Here is a 16,329-nt window from a genome sequence, read left to right on the forward strand (position 1 = left end):
GGGATTGCATTTTATTATAGACCATATTGAACATATTTTTTAAATAAATAAAATATGTAATTGCATATACTCCTAGGAATCTTTTTCTTTTCTTTCTTGCCCTCCTCCCCACCCCCACCCCCCATTTCTTTCCTCTCCCCTACTTCCTATCTTTCTGGTTTGGGATTTTGTTTTTTTTGTTTGTTTGTTTGTTTGTTTGTTTGTTTTGTTTTGTTTTGTTTTGTTTTAAGGCCTGCAACCCAAGGCCTTACCTGTACTGGGGAAATGTTCTGCCTCTGGACTCTATCCCCAGGCTCTTCTCACTTTGTATTGTGAGACGGGGTCTCTTTAAGTCTCCACTAAAGCTGTTTCTGAACTTGTCATCCTCTATGCCAGCCTCCCCAGTAGCTAAGACCACAGGGCCATGTAGCATGATGTCTGGATCCTAGGGAATTTCACAAAAGTAAAAAGAAGATGACAAACAATCAAGTTGTGAAAATTCTTACAGCAGCATTGGGATGCCCACAGCTGCGGCTTACTTATGGACAGTTTTACAGAAAGCCAGGGATTGTTTCTCCCATAAAAGAAGTGTGAGTTTGGGTCATCCTCTCCCTTTTCCTATCAATATTTAAATATATTTAGAAGTGTCTGTTGCTGCTGCTGCTCACTCCTTAACTTGATATTACCTTCTCTTAACACCGTGCCATTGAAGCTGAGTTTGCCTCAGTTCCCCTGTCTGTAGTTGTCAGGAGACTGAGTGCATCATACACGGTACTGTTTGTACCTCCCCCCACCCCCAGCAGTAGAGATTTTCCTAGCAATAAAAATGATAATTGTTTGAGAATCTCACATATGAATGTGTTATAATGTGCTTTGGTCAAATCTTTCCCCTTTCACCTTCTCCCACATATCTACTACCTTTCCTCCCAAATTCATGAGCTCTGTTTAAACCCACTAAGCGCTGATGCTTCCAGTGTGTGTATAGGTGCTGGGCCACCCACTGGAGTGTGGGCAGCCTAGCTGGTAAGAACTGAGTCCCAAGATCACTGCCTCTTTTCCCCTTCGCAGTCATTAGTTGCCAGTAGCTCCTCAGCCAGAAGTGGGATTTTTGTGAGCTTCTTCCATTCATGCTGGGACTTTGGCTGGCCTGGTCTCACGCATCCGCCATGACCCACTGTGAGTTCATGTTTGCAAGCGTCCTATAATGGCCACAAAACGCTTGTTTCAGTGCAGTCTTCTAACCTTGGCTCTTTGCATCTTTCTGTCTCTTCTGAGTTGATCCCTATGCCTTATGGGTAGGGAGTGTGGTACAGACGTCCCGTTTAAGTTGAGCACTCTATAGCCTCTTACTCTCTGCACTCTGACCAGATGTGAGTCTCTGTAGTAATCCCACCTACTGCAAAACAAGAAGTTTAACTGCTGAGAATTGACAGCTGCATAAACTTACACGTTTAAGTATATGGGTGACAGTTTAATACAATGTTAATTGAACAGAATGATAGTAGGTTTTCCCCTAGGGCTTGAGGCCCACCCAGCCACAGGTTTTTAGCCCAGATAAAAGTACCAGACATTCTGCCAGAATTCTGCCAGTTCTGTCTTGTGAAACAGGTAGCAATTGGTTACTGTCTTAGTTAAGGTTTCATTGCTGTGAAGGGATAACGTGAACACAGCGACTCTTTTAAAGGGTAACATTAAATTGTGATTGGATTATGTTTTAGAGATTTACTCCATTTTCCTCATGGTAGGGAGCTCAGCAGCATACAGGCCTGCATGGTTCTGGAGATGGAGCTGAGAGTTCTGCAGGCAGCGGGGAGAGACTGTGCCACCCCAGGCATAGATTGAGTATAGGAGACCTCAAAGCCCCCCCACTCCCACCCCAACAATAACATCTTTCCTTCAACAGTGCCACTCCTACTCCGACAAGGCTAAACCTTCTAACGTGCCACTCCCTATGGGCCAAGCATTCAAACACACAAGTCTATGGGGGCCATTCCTATTCAGACCACCACAGTTACTCCCAAAACATTCCTGCCGTCATCACTATTGGTCCTGGTTGTGTGCTCGAACTTGACGGTAGTAAGACCCTGCTGCTGAAGACATCACAAGCTTGAATCACAGGGCGATGGGAAATCAAGCTGGTGCTCACCAGAAAGTTTCATCCCAGCTTCCACAGTGCCAGACAGTGCTGTTGGCCACCAGGGGAGCAAAGTACCCAATGCAACACGGTACCCAGCTGGGAACCCTGCAAGCTACAGTAATGACCTTCCTGGCAAGATGAGCCCAGGGTTCTTTCTTATTCCACACACTCATTTATTCCAGTAACAACAAGCACCATTTGTTCACTGGTAGTTGCAAAGTCGTTTCCCCTGAGTCTTGTATGTTCAACTTTCCACTCAATGCCTCTATTTATGGTTCTTATAAACATGTCATTGCAGTATGCACAGAAATTCTTTCTCCTTAAAACTCTGTCTATTGTGTTCCTTATTTGACCTAGTCAGGAGAGGTATTTCCCATGTCTTTTCTCCAATCTCCCTTCATATGTTTCTATACCATCCTCTTCTCTTCATACCCACTCACAGATTGTTAAGTTAAAGTAGGTATCATTGCTTTTCTGGTTGGTAGTGACAACAACCTCCTAAGCTTTTCTCCTTAACCTATTACAAAGATGAATGTGTGTGTGTGTGTGTGTGTCGGTGTGTGTGTAATATACATTATGATTTCTCATGTATGTGTGTGTATGTGTGATTTCTCATTACCTCCAAAATAAAAATCCAAGTTTTTAGCATGAAGACCCCATTTCATTATTTGACTTGTGCCTGTTTCTGAGCGCCATCACTGTTGGTTCAGTATTCCCAGGAGTATGTGGCCTGTGGTAGCTTGTGTGCATTAGACCAAGTTAGGCCTTCCGTCTCCCTGTATCTTTGTCCCCTGATTAACTACTTTTTCATTTTTCAAAATGCTGAAAGGCAATGGAAATGGGTATGAATCCATGCTTTTGACATGAGCAACCTTTGTATGCCTTCTGGGCTTGTGAAAAGTCGAGTGTGAGAGCATGTCATTGCCAACTCGATATTTTCTCTTCCCTAATTGAATTGATTCATTGTCTGTCTGTCTGTCTGTCTGTCTGTCTGTTCTCTCTCTCTCTCTCTCTCTCTCTCTCTCTCTCTCTCTCTCTGTGTGTGTGTGTGTGTGTGTGTGTGTGTGTGTGTGTGTATGTGTGTGTAAGAGAGAGAGAGACAGAGTGAGGTTACACCCCTTTTCTGTATCCTCTAGCAACATACAGTAGACACACCCTTTCATACAAGTCATAGCACTGCGTTGCCACTGTTGTTTTACTTCTCATCACTGGCTTGTGATTGGTGAACAGGTATGGCACTGACTCCCCAGTTGTATTAGATATTACATGAGTAGTTAGCAGGTAAGCCATTCTGTGCACTGTACACAAACCTTCATCCTTTAAGGTTGCTATTGTACCAACCCACGTTTGCTTCTAATGCAGCAATGTCTTATTTTATGTTTTGATTTAAAGGATTTTATTTTTGCCTCATCCACCTTGTGACTCTCCGAGAAGAACAATTGTAAGGTTTCAAAGTCTAGGTCCCAAAGCAATGAGTTCATTCCAGTTTATGTACATCTAAGATACTCAGACACTGACAACATGGATGGAAAAGCAGGTGCCAGTTCTTAATCTTAGTTTTCATTCCAGAAAGTAAATGAAGCAAAGAGAACTCAGCAAGAATATTATGAAATGGAGCTTAAGAACCTGCAGAATCGATTGGAAGGAGAGGTGGCCCAGTTAAACGAGGCCCATGGGAAGACTTTGGAAGAATTAGCAAGGAAACACCACATGGCGCTTGAGGCTGTCCACAGCAATGCAAGCAAAGATAGGATAAAGCTACAGATGGTGAGTGCAAACTTCAGGGAGCCTGGTGGTGGTCCATCGTGACTTGTACTGTGGGAGAACCATTGCTGGAGTTTCCTGGCTCCTGTCTTGTCAGCATGCTTTAAATCATGATGCTGTAGTGATACGCCTGGCTTACATTAAGTCCTGATAGAGGCCTGCTTTATTGAGGCAGACTACTTTATATAAGCACTATTTCACATGGGGCTTCTTCATCATGAGATAACTGTCCATCTCAGGAAGCCTTAACTCACCAACACACATATTTCTAGTAGATGCCTTCCTTCCCTGGGAATATTATTCGTGCATGTGTGTGTTTATTTTTTCCTTTCCTTAATTAATCACACTATTAATGGTACTGTGTGATAGCAGTATTACATAGCAGGAAATGTAAATTGTCTGACACACCTGACACCTTTACACGTAGGTAGCACTTGGCTTGTTGGCTGTGGTGGGAGGGACCCTAAGCTGTGCCTCTGGCACCTTCTCTGGTAAAAGAGGATGTAATGTGTCCTACGGTGCTCTTGTGCAGAGCAGGTGTTGAGTACTCATGCACGTCCTAGCTGTGGGGATCAATAATGCTAACTAGTGTTTGTTGTCTGTCATATGCCATACTGCAGTTACCTTCCATACAGTTTTCTCTCTGTACCCTGACTGGTTGTTGCACCCTGCTTACTGATAAAGAGATGTGCTCAGTCCCCTGTAAGACTTACTCAAACCTAGGCCTCAGGTCTGTAAAACCATAAAGCACTTAATTACCCTCCGGCAGATGTTTGCTAATAAGGGCTGTAATGTTTTATATCGTTGCACTTTACAGTTTACAAGTGATTTTTCTGTGATATATTCTTTGATACTCATGACTGGAGACTTGTGTCACAAACGTTACTAAGTGGAGTAGATAAGAGTATAAATTTAGACTGTCTGCCATAATAACCTTTATGTTGTGGCATAAGTACTGGGATATTTTAAGATGTAAAAATTAGAATTTTTTTCTTAGAATGTTACTGCTATCTCAACTATTATGTGTTCGGAGACAAAAATTAGTGGCAGACTCTCATGAGACTGATTGCCATTTTCTCTATGCCAACTCACGTGTCCCCTCCTTATGTAGTCCTGTGCCTGCTTAAAGAGGGGACCGTGCTCTGCTAAGGGCTCCACACTAATGCACACCCTGCACACTGAGCACCCAGCACCTGCTGCTTCCCTGGCTCCTGTTTATCACTTTATCCTGTTTTAACTGATGGTGTCCTGCTTTGAGATGTTACTTAAGCAAGAGTCTTCACCATATTACTCCCAGTCATCTCTTACTCATGCAATTCTAATTTTTGAGTTACCCTTAAACCTGCCTTAACCCGCTTACAGTCCTTTTAAAAATAATTTAGATGTGTTTATTTTTGTTTTATGTGTGAGGGTTTTTGCACCACATGTGTGCCAGGGACCACAGAAGCCAAAGGAGGACATTGGATCCCCCTGGAACTGGAGGTACAGAAGGCTGTGAGCCACTATGTAAGTGTTGGGAATCCCAATATGGGTCCCTCTGAAGAGCAGTCAGTGTTCTTAACTCCTGAGCTCTTTCCAGCTCTCCACTTATGGTGAACAAGTTTGCCATCAGAAAGATGACTTGGCCTTTCCTGTACGAGAACACATTCAAAAGCTCTGTGTTATGTTGGAGGTTCCGTTGGGGAAGAAATATACACACCTCCTCACCCCAAAAAGAGGCTATAAGAGACCAAAGTAATAATTACATCAGTGTGCAAGTGGGGAGGTGATGAGTGGTCTGGAGCTCCTATTCGGAGCATGGATGAGGGGTTACTTACAAGGAGCAGGAATGACTCAGAAGCAGCTGCATCTACAAAAAGCCCACCCCGACACGGGTGACAGCTCACGAGCGCTGCGCATGGATACAGGCAGCTGCACAGGCCTGAGAAACTCAGGCTCGTAGCTGGGCTGGCCAGGGTCCCTACCCCAGCCATTGCCTCCTGCTTTCATGAAGCTGGGGACCAGCCTTTTCTAAGCCAGCAAGTTTCCCCTTCACCACACCTGTGACATTTTGCTTTCCTCCTGGGGCTCACGAGCTCCTGGAGAGAGTGTTCCTGTGCTCCTGTTCGGAGGGATTTGCTACAGAGCCCTCTAACCTGCCTTCCAGGTAGGACCTGCCATAACAGCTTGCTTCTTACCTGATGCAGCCGCTTCCCCTTGTTGCTGCCCAGTGAATATGCTAAGTATGTAAGTGAAAACTAGCTTTTCTCCAGAACCCTTTCTCTAATGTCAAAGTATTTTTTAAAGAGGATTTAAGGGAAACAGATCAGTGCCCTGTACAGATGCTTCCCCCTACAACAGATGGGATCAAATAACAGCTGGACATTGTGTAGAGCGAGAGACCTTGGAACCCTCAGCCCTAAATGGGATGTCTCCATCAAATCCCTCCCATCACGGTTTAGGGATCCCTCCAGAAGAGTAGGCAGAGAGAGTGTAAGAGCCAGAGGAGGTGGAGGACACTGAAGAAACGAGGCTTTCTGAATCAACATGGTCAACACACAAAAAGAACTTATAGAGACTGAGGCGGCAGGCACAGGGCCTGCGGAGGTCTGTGCTATATTACGCACATAAATATCATGGCTTCCTGTTTAGTGTTTTGAGTGTGCCAGTATTGAGTCTCTGCTTCTTGTGCCTTCTCTTGGGCTCCTTTTATTGTTTGTTTGTTTTGTCCTACTCTGATCTGTTATGTTTTGGGGTGTGTGTGTGTGTGTGTGTGTGTGTGTGTGTGTATTCCCTAGGAAATCTGTTTTTCTTTCCAATGAGACAGAAAAGGAATGGGTCTAAATGGGAGGGGCTGTGAGGAAGACATGGGAGGAGGAGAGAGAGAGGAATCTGTAATCAGGAGGGGAAAAATCTATTTTCAATAAAAGAAAAGGTAAGAATTATCCTAACGAACTTAATGACTGACTAATAAAATGTTGATGACAGTGACAAAATAAAACAAAGTTTAGCTAATGTGACCTCTCTTCTCCTTATTTAGTATTTACTGTAACTATAGGGAATTCATCATCTGAACAAATGTACAGGGACAACCTGTGTAGAAACGATCATGTAGCGCGTCCAAGATTGCTCTCCTTGGACATGTTAGCCTTTGGCCCCTAGGAACTGAGGTTGCAGAAGGGTACCATCTTCCCCTACATGAAAAGCTCACCTGCTTAAACTGTACATCCCTATCGTGTCATAATGCAGACCACCTGCCTTCCTACTGGAGCTTCAGAGGAAGTTGCCTGTGCAATGAGGCCCCAGTGAGAAACGTTGGGCTCCAGTGTCTCGGGAGCATCTCTACAGACCTTACTTCATACTGCTGTCACAGCTTGCTAGAACCCAACTATCAAGTCCAGTGTTCAGCGCCCGTGGAAGCCACTGCCTGTTCCCCTGGAGACTCTTCAGTTGCATCTTTCCCTCTCTAGACTGTAATTTAAATATTTTCACCATACTAAATCATAGCCATGTGTCAGTCATATATCAAAACCAATGGCTACTCTCCAAATACCATCCAACTCCACTTTGTCATGGAGATCTCTAACCTTACCACCATTCTCCTCTCCTTATACTATAGAAACAGCACTTTTACCACACTGCGCATGTATGTGCACCTCCGTTGTGTTCAAGTATCCCTTTTCCTCTGCCTGGGATGCTCAGTGCTCCTCTACTCTGCCATTATTTTTAACTGCCATTATTTTCAACCATACTTAGTGTCAGGTCCAAAGGAAACTGAAGGTCTCCAGACTCCAAAAGGCACTTCATGCATTCAGAAGTGAGCTCAGCCCAGACTAAAGGAGGGCCTCTGGCAATGGGGTAAAAGGCGGGATTCCTCAGGAACCAGTGAAACTGGTTCCCCTCTACCAGAAGGAGTTTCCCTTACCTGTGGCAGAGGGCGTGGTGGCCAATGGCACCTATCAGCATATCAGAGCTCATGCTGGCCTCCAGCCTCCCTCCGAATCACAAGTATCTGCTGCACATTCTGAAGTCCAAGCTAGCATCTCAGCTCCTTTCCTCCCCTAGCTAGGTTCCCTCCAGCTCATGGGCTTCCCTTCCCCCAAACTGCCCATTCTCCTAGAACCCTGCTCTTCTTGCTATGTGGGTCCGTCTGTGCTCTGTTTCTGTTCCTCTCACCATGTTTTCTGTATTCTCCGTCTTCTGCTAATCTCCTCTCACACAAAGCCATGTACAGTCAACTTGCCATGCCCGGCCTGTTTCTCTGTCTGCCCTGGACTTGTCCACGTGCCCCTGGCTGTTCTGTCTCTTGTATCTAAAATAAAAAGTTTACCATTAATCATACCATGGAGTGGTCATGCCAACAATCGTCTTTCTCTGTATAGTTTAATCACTTCTCTGCCTAGATAATTCCCTCTTCTCTGTGTACAGTTAATTTAATTCTGATGAGTGAATAACTTCTTTTTGGTCCTGTGGGTTATTAAAGCGGGTGCCGTGCCACATCTTATTGCCTTCGAGGCCCAGGTATTCAGGAGCATGCCTAGAGAGTTGGCAAGTTCTTTAGCAGGCACCAGTTTAACTGATGTTACAATCTAGTTTCCTTCACTTTGCTCTTGTTGGTTCTCACCTACACTCCACCTTTGAATAGTGAATTCCAGAAATGCTAGAGGAATTTTTGTACATAAATATAAAAGAATGGAGAATTTAAGAGAATTGGAAAATTTGTTTTTCAGCCAAATTATCAGTTATATAATGCTTTCCTGGTTTTCTACAGTAGCTCAGCCAGTCAAACACTCTGATGACTGAAAGCATTGACTAATGACTGTATCAGATGGTTTGCTATACCACATTGCATATTAAATGGCATCGTAGTCAACTGTGAGCTTATTTACAGGGAGAGCTGATGTGAAAAGTAAAATATTAGCAGGGCCGTCTTTATTGGACTCTTTAGGAATATAGTACTGCGATCTTACTAATTTTTAAATTTTCCTTCTCTTTCTAAGGAGTTGGAAGAACAGTATAAAAAGGAGAAGCTGAGTCTGGAAGAGGATAAAACTCAGCTCCAACTAGAGCTGGAAAATCTAAAGCAAGCGCTGGGGGACAAGCTGACTTCAGCCAATCAGGAGGCAAGAGCTCTTTAGGCCTTTCGCCTACATTACGTATACACTGTGTAGTCACTTAATCTGGTGCAGGGGCATAGGTAGGTGAGAAAACCCGCCAAGGATCTTGACTCGGTGCTGGATTTTCCTAATGCCGTGTTTATATCCTATTAGGTAAACATTCGATATCAAAAACATTAGCCAGCAATGTGTTTTGTGGAGGGACGCAAAGCAACCAGAGCGCATCTTAACAGGGGAAAGGGTAGCAGCCGATATGCAGAATCCCGCTTAGTCTCTGCTCCACTGTGCCTTATTTTACAGAGAGAAACTTCATAGGGTCTGGATACTGGTTTCTAAGACTGATTGTTGGATGGACAGGAAAATATTATTTAGCCTTGGAAAGCAAAGGCCAAGGATAGAATACATAAGGAAATGCTATAAATAAATAAATAAATGTAAACATACATATATATGTTTATAGATCATCAGTTCCTCCGCTGTCTCTGTTTTGGCAATTGCTAAATGCGTCCCTAATATTTGCCTTCTTTCTTTCTGGTTTATTCCTGTATGGCTTCTTGGGTGAGCTCCCTCTCACTCTCCGTGTGAGTTCTTGTCTTTACCGTTTGCATGGTGCCAGCCTCTCGGCCTTCACTGACCTCATCTCTCCCAACAGCCCTCTCTTGCCACTTTGTTCTTACTCTGAATCTGCCCTTGGAAACCACAGCAAAGGACCCAAGTGCCGCTGGGTGGGCTGTAGATTGCCCTCGGTGTTCTGGGTTGTTGATAAATGTTTATCCAGAGAAAGCAGACAATCCTACCTTAGAGAGCGATAGAGGCTAAGGGCCGACCCTGGCGGCAGCCCAGCCCGTCTTCTGTTGTCCTAGCTAATCCACAGTGACTTCAGGAATGCACTGTCATCAGAGTCCACACAAGTTACCATGGCCCGCCCTCACTAGAAGGCACCTAAGTGACCTGTTTCTTACGCAGGCTCCTTAGGTTTCCTATCTCAATTCTAAACGGTTCATGTCCATTTTTTTTTTCCAATCTACATACTGAGGCTTCTGAGTAGAGTTGCAGTGAATATGTAACTTTCTTCTCTCCTGGCTACATTTTCAATTATGCTTCAGCGTCCTGGCTTTGGTGCCACATTATTACCGCTCCCCAAGAATCTGCTTGGCTCATGGCTCCACTTGCTTCTGCTGTCTCTTCAGACTGGGCAGCCTTTCTGACTGAGCTGAGCCTACTGACTCAGATCTCCAGGGACAGGATTCCTACTCTGCTTCCTGAACTTAAAATGAGGGATAGCCACCTTTCCCAGTTAACTAAAGCTTGTACAAAACCCATTCACAAATCGTTAGTGAAAACAGATTATAACTACATTATTAGGCATGCAACTATAGTAATGTTAGAAAAAATGAAACACGGAAGATACCGTGGATATTCTAATATGAATAAGTGTTTAAAACCATTAGGAGTAAATTTTTAAGAATTTTAGCACCTGTTCATCGGTGACTCTGAATGGCATGCATTGCTGTTTGAGAACTCAGCCTCAACTCTCTAAGTCATGGTAACACGCGCCTTGCGTGTCTCCTGTGGCCGACCATTAGTATATGCTTATAGGAGCCATAGCAGGGCCTGTTTGGTCTTTCAGTGAAAGCTAAACCTTCTGGCTGCAGAAGAAAACATTCTCTAAGGGTCTGGAAATAGCTGAAGGAAGACCCCAGACTCAGTATGCAAAACGAAAGAGCACTTATTCTGCAGAAACAACTAGCATGATGGGTCAACCATTCTTTGAAATGATGATCCCAGACAAAGTCACGCAGGCCTCCTTATATGGAATGGGGTGGGGCAGGGTGGGGGTGGGGACTTGCTAGAATGATTAGGTAATCTAAAGTTTCATTGGTGTGTCCTAGGGGGGTCACAGGTTGTCAGTCGGTGGTCTGCATTCCTATGTCATGAATGTTCATCCGTGTGATGAGATAGAGCCGCCCAGCACAGATGGACCATTCTGATATATTTCCCCATTTTTTGTGGTTATCCCCAGGTTCTTCTTTGGAGGGGTTTTATGATCTTGTTCTGGATTTTATAGTCTGTTCCTAGAGCTGCTTGGTGTCTTATGACTTAGTTTCTGGAACTTAAGCTGGTGCTCTACAGCCTTTTTTGAAATCAGGTCTGGTTCTTAAAGGGAGACAAATGAGGTTTATGTTGGCCTTTCATTCCCATACACAAAGGAGAACGAAAGAGGAAGGGGTGTAAGTGGTTGGTAAATTGAACAGATTCCCGTCTTCACTACCGTGAGAGTGTTTACAAAACAGTAAGGAGAACAGGCACCACTATTGTGTTTTTATAAACTAAAGAGAAACAAGAAACGTAATTCTAACCTCACTAGATTTCATAGGTGGGAGTGAGCAACATGGCATTCCATGACCGGGAAGTTTACTGTGGTTAAAATTGGGGCTGTGCAATGCTGCTGAGTGTGTAGAGAGAGAACCACACAGAGGCAGCTCAGGACAATATGGAACCATGTCATTTTCCTGGAAAGGGACTTAGCAGGCTCTGTGGGAGTCTTGGACAGACATGCCCTGTGACAGCAGCTTCAGTCTTAATGTTTATCACCATAAGCAAATAACAAAGGGTTATTGAGAAAATGTCAGCACTGTTTGTAGGAGAAATTCAGAAATAGCTTTAATCTCCATGGAACTCGTTTCCCCAAAAGAAAGGAAGTCTTTTTCTAATTCACATAGAAGCATCTGCCATGTGTCTCTCCATGCTCTGGAGCTGTTCCCACGCCCGTGGGCATTGCCTGTTTCTACATGGAGGCACCATGTGGCCTGCTAGTGGCCTAGTCATAGTACAAGGTCTAGGAAAGCAGAGGGACTGGGGTTCTTTTTGCAGATTAAATACGTACTGAGATGTTAAAGAGATTTTATCCCTTAATTAGTAAGTATATATGGTGTATCTTAGTAGTTGACTTATTCATTTCTTTAGTAAACATTGAATGGATGGTTAGGTGCAAAGAGCTCTGAGGTGCTGTTACAGTTACAACTAACATGGTCTCTGCTAATAAGGAGTTTCACAAAATGAGGTATTTATATATCTAGCTCGATGCATTCTGTAAAAGGAATAAGTGATTGACAGGGGCTGGACAGGATGATAGACTGAGGAAATATTATACAAAGGCCCTGATGCATGGAACCTTTGTAGATACTATTGGAATATCAGTATAGATGTGGTGCTTTAGCAGCTATAGGAATAGCATCACTTCTGGTCTCCCAAGCATTGATTTGTATTCTCTCCTCTATCCGTAATACAAGCCAGGGTAGGAGATTCTAGTTACTAAGTCACTTTAGAAAGAGAGAACTTGTCCATAGTGGGTAAAAATCAAAATTTCACTCCAATTGGTATTATTTCGAGCTCAGTTTAATCATTGTGACCACAGTACTTTACCTTTGCAACAAATACAAAGACCAACGAAAAAAGATTTCTGAGTTAGTTAGAGAGTTTAGGCAGCTCTTAACAATAGAGGCCCTGTGAAACCTTTGAATGCCTGCATGGTGTAAGGCTGATGCTTAGCAGAAACAGGAGGACAGTGCGTGAGTCAGGTGTATGCTCGCGTCCACACTAGCCTCCGCTTCCACAGAGAAGGGGCTGAATAGATGGAGACTCTAGGGACTTGATGCCTACCTTCTGTATCCTCTCAGGAGACTTAATAACAAGAATCTAGGTTGTTCTCTCTGTTGCAAAGAGCAGAAGGACTTACACTGACCCAGGTGAGTAAAATGTCCCTGGATAATGTGAATTTCAAGCAGCTTTGACTCAGAACTGAAATTGGTAACACTGGAACTGGTTTTCCTTGTCCTCCTGGATTTGCCTTAGTTATGTTGACTTTATTCTTCAGTCATGCATTCCGTTGGGCCTGGTACAGCTGACAAAAGAACGTCACTGGGAGACCCATTTTCTCCAGAACATCTAAGATCTCTGTGAAGGATGTGTTCATCCCCACGACTGCTGTTGAACCATTCCCAGTGGCTACAGACTGAGGCAGCTGTCTTGGGTCATACTCTGACCAAGCTGTTCTCTGGAGTTGGGCTGAATTCCTGAGAGCACAGAATACCAATCGGGAAGGAGAGTAGATCTCCCATGAGCCAAAAGAGATCCTGACAGTGGCAAACAATAGTTGTTTTCAGACATGGCCTATTTGTACTGGACTCATAGAAAACAATCAGCCCTTCTCGCTCCTTGCTTGACTTTTGTATTTTATTACACTTAACTATGTATGCGGTAAAACATTTTGACTTTTAGCAAAAAGAAAAAAAAAAGGAAATTTATTTCCTTTTTAATTAGATTCTTTATTTTCTTAATACAACTTCCCTTTATTCTTGAGGTGGTACTTAGAATGCTGTTCTTCATATGTTTTTAAATATGTTATATTCACAAAATACTCATTCAACTGAAAACTTGTTAGATTGGGCAAGAATATTACCATATTACTAAATTTGGTTGCTATTTTTCTTTTAAAATTAAACACAAAATATTTTATGCGTATGGGTGTTGTGCCTACATCTCTGTCTCTGCACCACGTGTGTGCCTGATTCTGTGGAAGCCAGAAGGGGGAGCTAGATCCCCTAGAACTAGAGTGACAGGCAGTTGGGAGCTGCCTTCTGGATGCTGGAGATTGAAACTGGATCCTCAAGCATCGAATGCTCTTAAATGCTGCGACATCTCTTCAGGCCTTCCTTAAAACACATAGTGTCCAAGCTAGCCTGAACTCACTGTGTCACCTGGGCTGGCCTTGAACTTCCCAAGTACTATAATTGTAGGCTCTCTTGTAGGCTCATACCTGGCTCTGTTCTTCCATATGGATTATCCTTTATATCTTTTCTAGTTAATATTTTTCTCTGTGTCCTTTAATGTGATTATTTACAGTAACCCCCTCCCCCAAGATGGAGATTGTTATGGTTTATATTGACAGAGCTAGGACTTTAGCCTAGACTTTCTGCTAAGTTCAATAATCTTCCAGTTGTTACCCAGGTCTTCCGTACTGTAAGTCGTTTACCGTTATTGTACACAATTATTCACAAGCCAGATCAGCACAAAGAGTTAAGAAGACACAAATGAGCAATGTGGAATACAGAACTGGGATGTTCAAGCAATGATGCTAAGTATTCAAACACTGCAAGTGGATGCTATCTATGACCCTGCCAGTGACCTTTTAAAATCAGGGATGAATATGTATTTTATGACAATTTGTCGTTTTAAAATGACTCAGAGAACTTAAAACAACTGACCAGACCAGTCATAACCATGAAAGAAAATAGTCCACCTAGTCACCTAGGTAGGTCTTAGGTTCAGAGAATCAAACGGATGAAGTTTTACCAAATTTTCAGATTCTTTTGCTATGAATATATGTTAGAGCACAGGAAGGGGAGATCTTAAATCATTTTACAAAGATGATGACCATTTAGAGACACTAACAAGATCACACTCTACCACCCCAGACTCATTTAGCATACACACACAAAGAAAGAAACAGGAAGAAACATTGAAATAACCGGACGGCTAGGTAGAGGGTGCTGAAGGGCAGTTTCCAGACCGTTCTATGTGGAATCGATATTTGTAAGAAAATACTTGCAAGGAAAACGGTCATGTATCTTAAAAGAAGGCTTGCCTATTTTTTTTTTAAAATGAGTTTTGACTTCATAGCATTTTCTTAGATTTTAAAGATCTTTAAATTCATGGATTATAGCTCTTATAATTCGAGGTCTCTGTTGACCCAGTTAACAAATTGTTCGTTCATTCCTAGTTTCACTTCAAAGGTTTTCTCCCCTGAGGCAACTTTTACATGGAAATACAAATAAAACTTGAGTCGCAAAGATATATGCAAGAGATTGCCAACATTAACCTAAGTCTATTGCCTTTCTAAATAGCACGAGGACTTGATTCATGGTATAGAAATGGTTCATTTTTTTTTAAAGCTTTAAAACAGTTTATATTTTTATCTTTAATGTAATATTTATCTCACTTCAGTTCCCTTTTGTAGGTATTTTATTATCTGATACAACCAGGAATTTTCTTTAAGCCAAGAGCCTGAGAAAAGGTATAGCCATGTCCTTGCATTATGGTCTTGGAAAGTAGAAACTGTAGACATGGAAGTCTAAAAGAAATCACAGGTGGTAAAGAGTATCATGGCCAAGTGCTTCTTCCATAGTGGTGAAGAAGGGATCCATTCAGTAAGGTCAAAAATAAGGAAACTGTCTCAGAAGCTGTGGAAATGGCGCTGCTCTGCCTTTGTACAGCATATTAAAACCACTCTGTTCGCTCATAGATTGGCCGCCTCCAAGATCTGGTAAGGAAGAGTGAACAAGGTCTTGGCTCTGCTGAAGGACTCATTGCTAGTCTTCAGGATTCCCAGGAGAGGCTTCAGAGCGAGCTGGACCTTACAAAAGGCAGGCTAAAGGAGACCAAGGATGCCCTATTAAGTGTTGAGGTAATTGCATGATTCTGCTGTAATCTAAATGTCTATAAAAATACAATTGGGCCACTTTCCGTAAAGCCTCTTTGGACATCATTGTATAGAATTAGTGTATTAGTTCCCAGGACTCCCATTCAAAAGTAATCCAAATGCTGGGATTTGAGTGCAACTGAAATGGGTCATCAAGATGTCTAAGATGAAGGTGCTAGCGAGGACATCCTCTCTCTCAGGTTGCTAAGAGGAAACTGTTTTCTTTTTGTAGCCTTTTGTAGCCCGAGATTGTTTTGCATTTATTCACAGGATTTTGCATCTCTGTCTGTCTCGATATTGTCATCTCCTAAGTGTGCTAGTCATACTGGATTAAGGAGTCTGTTGCTCCGATACAGCTTCCTTTCAATTAAACTGCATACATTCATAAACAATTCAACTGTGTGAGCGCTGTTTCCAAATGAGGTTGCATCCTGAGACACGCTGAGTCTAAGGGCTGAGATGTCAGGAATGCTTGTTACAGACACAGTTCAATCCAGGATAATTAGAATGTGCAAGTTCTTTTTCTGGTAGAAGCTGCAGCTTTCATACATAGCCAACAAGAGCTTCTCTGTGACTTACAGGTCTCAGAGGCTCCGCCTCCCCCCCCCCCCTTAAGAAGTAGCTCAAAGTTTCAGAACCTGTAAAACTAAGCAGACAATAGACGAGGGTTCTTCAAGTCCTCCCTCAGGAGTGATCTGAAGTGTGGGCTTCAGTCAGACGGGACTGGTCCTGTGAGGATTCTGCATCCACCACTTACTATGTCACTTGGACACAGCTGCATTTTCCTTTCTGACACTTTAGTAAGGCAGAGAGCGGGATAATAATACTTTTCATATCACAGTTATAATAATTAAATGGGCTGAGCTGTGTAC

At 43.1% G+C, this 16,329-nt stretch overlaps 1 protein-coding gene across 14 annotated transcripts in view; it reads left to right on the forward strand.

Moving 5' to 3' along the window:
• The window catches only part of Fam184a (family with sequence similarity 184 member A), a 113,358-nt gene that overhangs the window by 58,680 nt on the left and 38,349 nt on the right, over positions 1 to 16,329 (forward strand). For all 14 annotated transcript variants that reach the window (XR_013105450.1, XR_013105451.1, XM_034524529.2 and 11 more), the window contains exons 5-7: positions 3,686 to 3,883; positions 8,860 to 8,982; positions 15,281 to 15,442. Coding sequence is in view for 12 of the 14 variants with exons in the window: in XM_034524529.2 (XP_034380420.2) it covers positions 3,686 to 3,883; positions 8,860 to 8,982; positions 15,281 to 15,442 (483 nt within the window). In the remaining 2 variants the exon portion in view is untranslated. The remainder of the gene's footprint in view (positions 1 to 3,685; positions 3,884 to 8,859; positions 8,983 to 15,280; positions 15,443 to 16,329) is intronic.

Source organism: Arvicanthis niloticus, chromosome 20 (assembly GCF_011762505.2).
Source record: "Arvicanthis niloticus isolate mArvNil1 chromosome 20, mArvNil1.pat.X, whole genome shotgun sequence".
NCBI lineage: Eukaryota > Metazoa > Chordata > Mammalia > Rodentia > Muridae > Arvicanthis > Arvicanthis niloticus.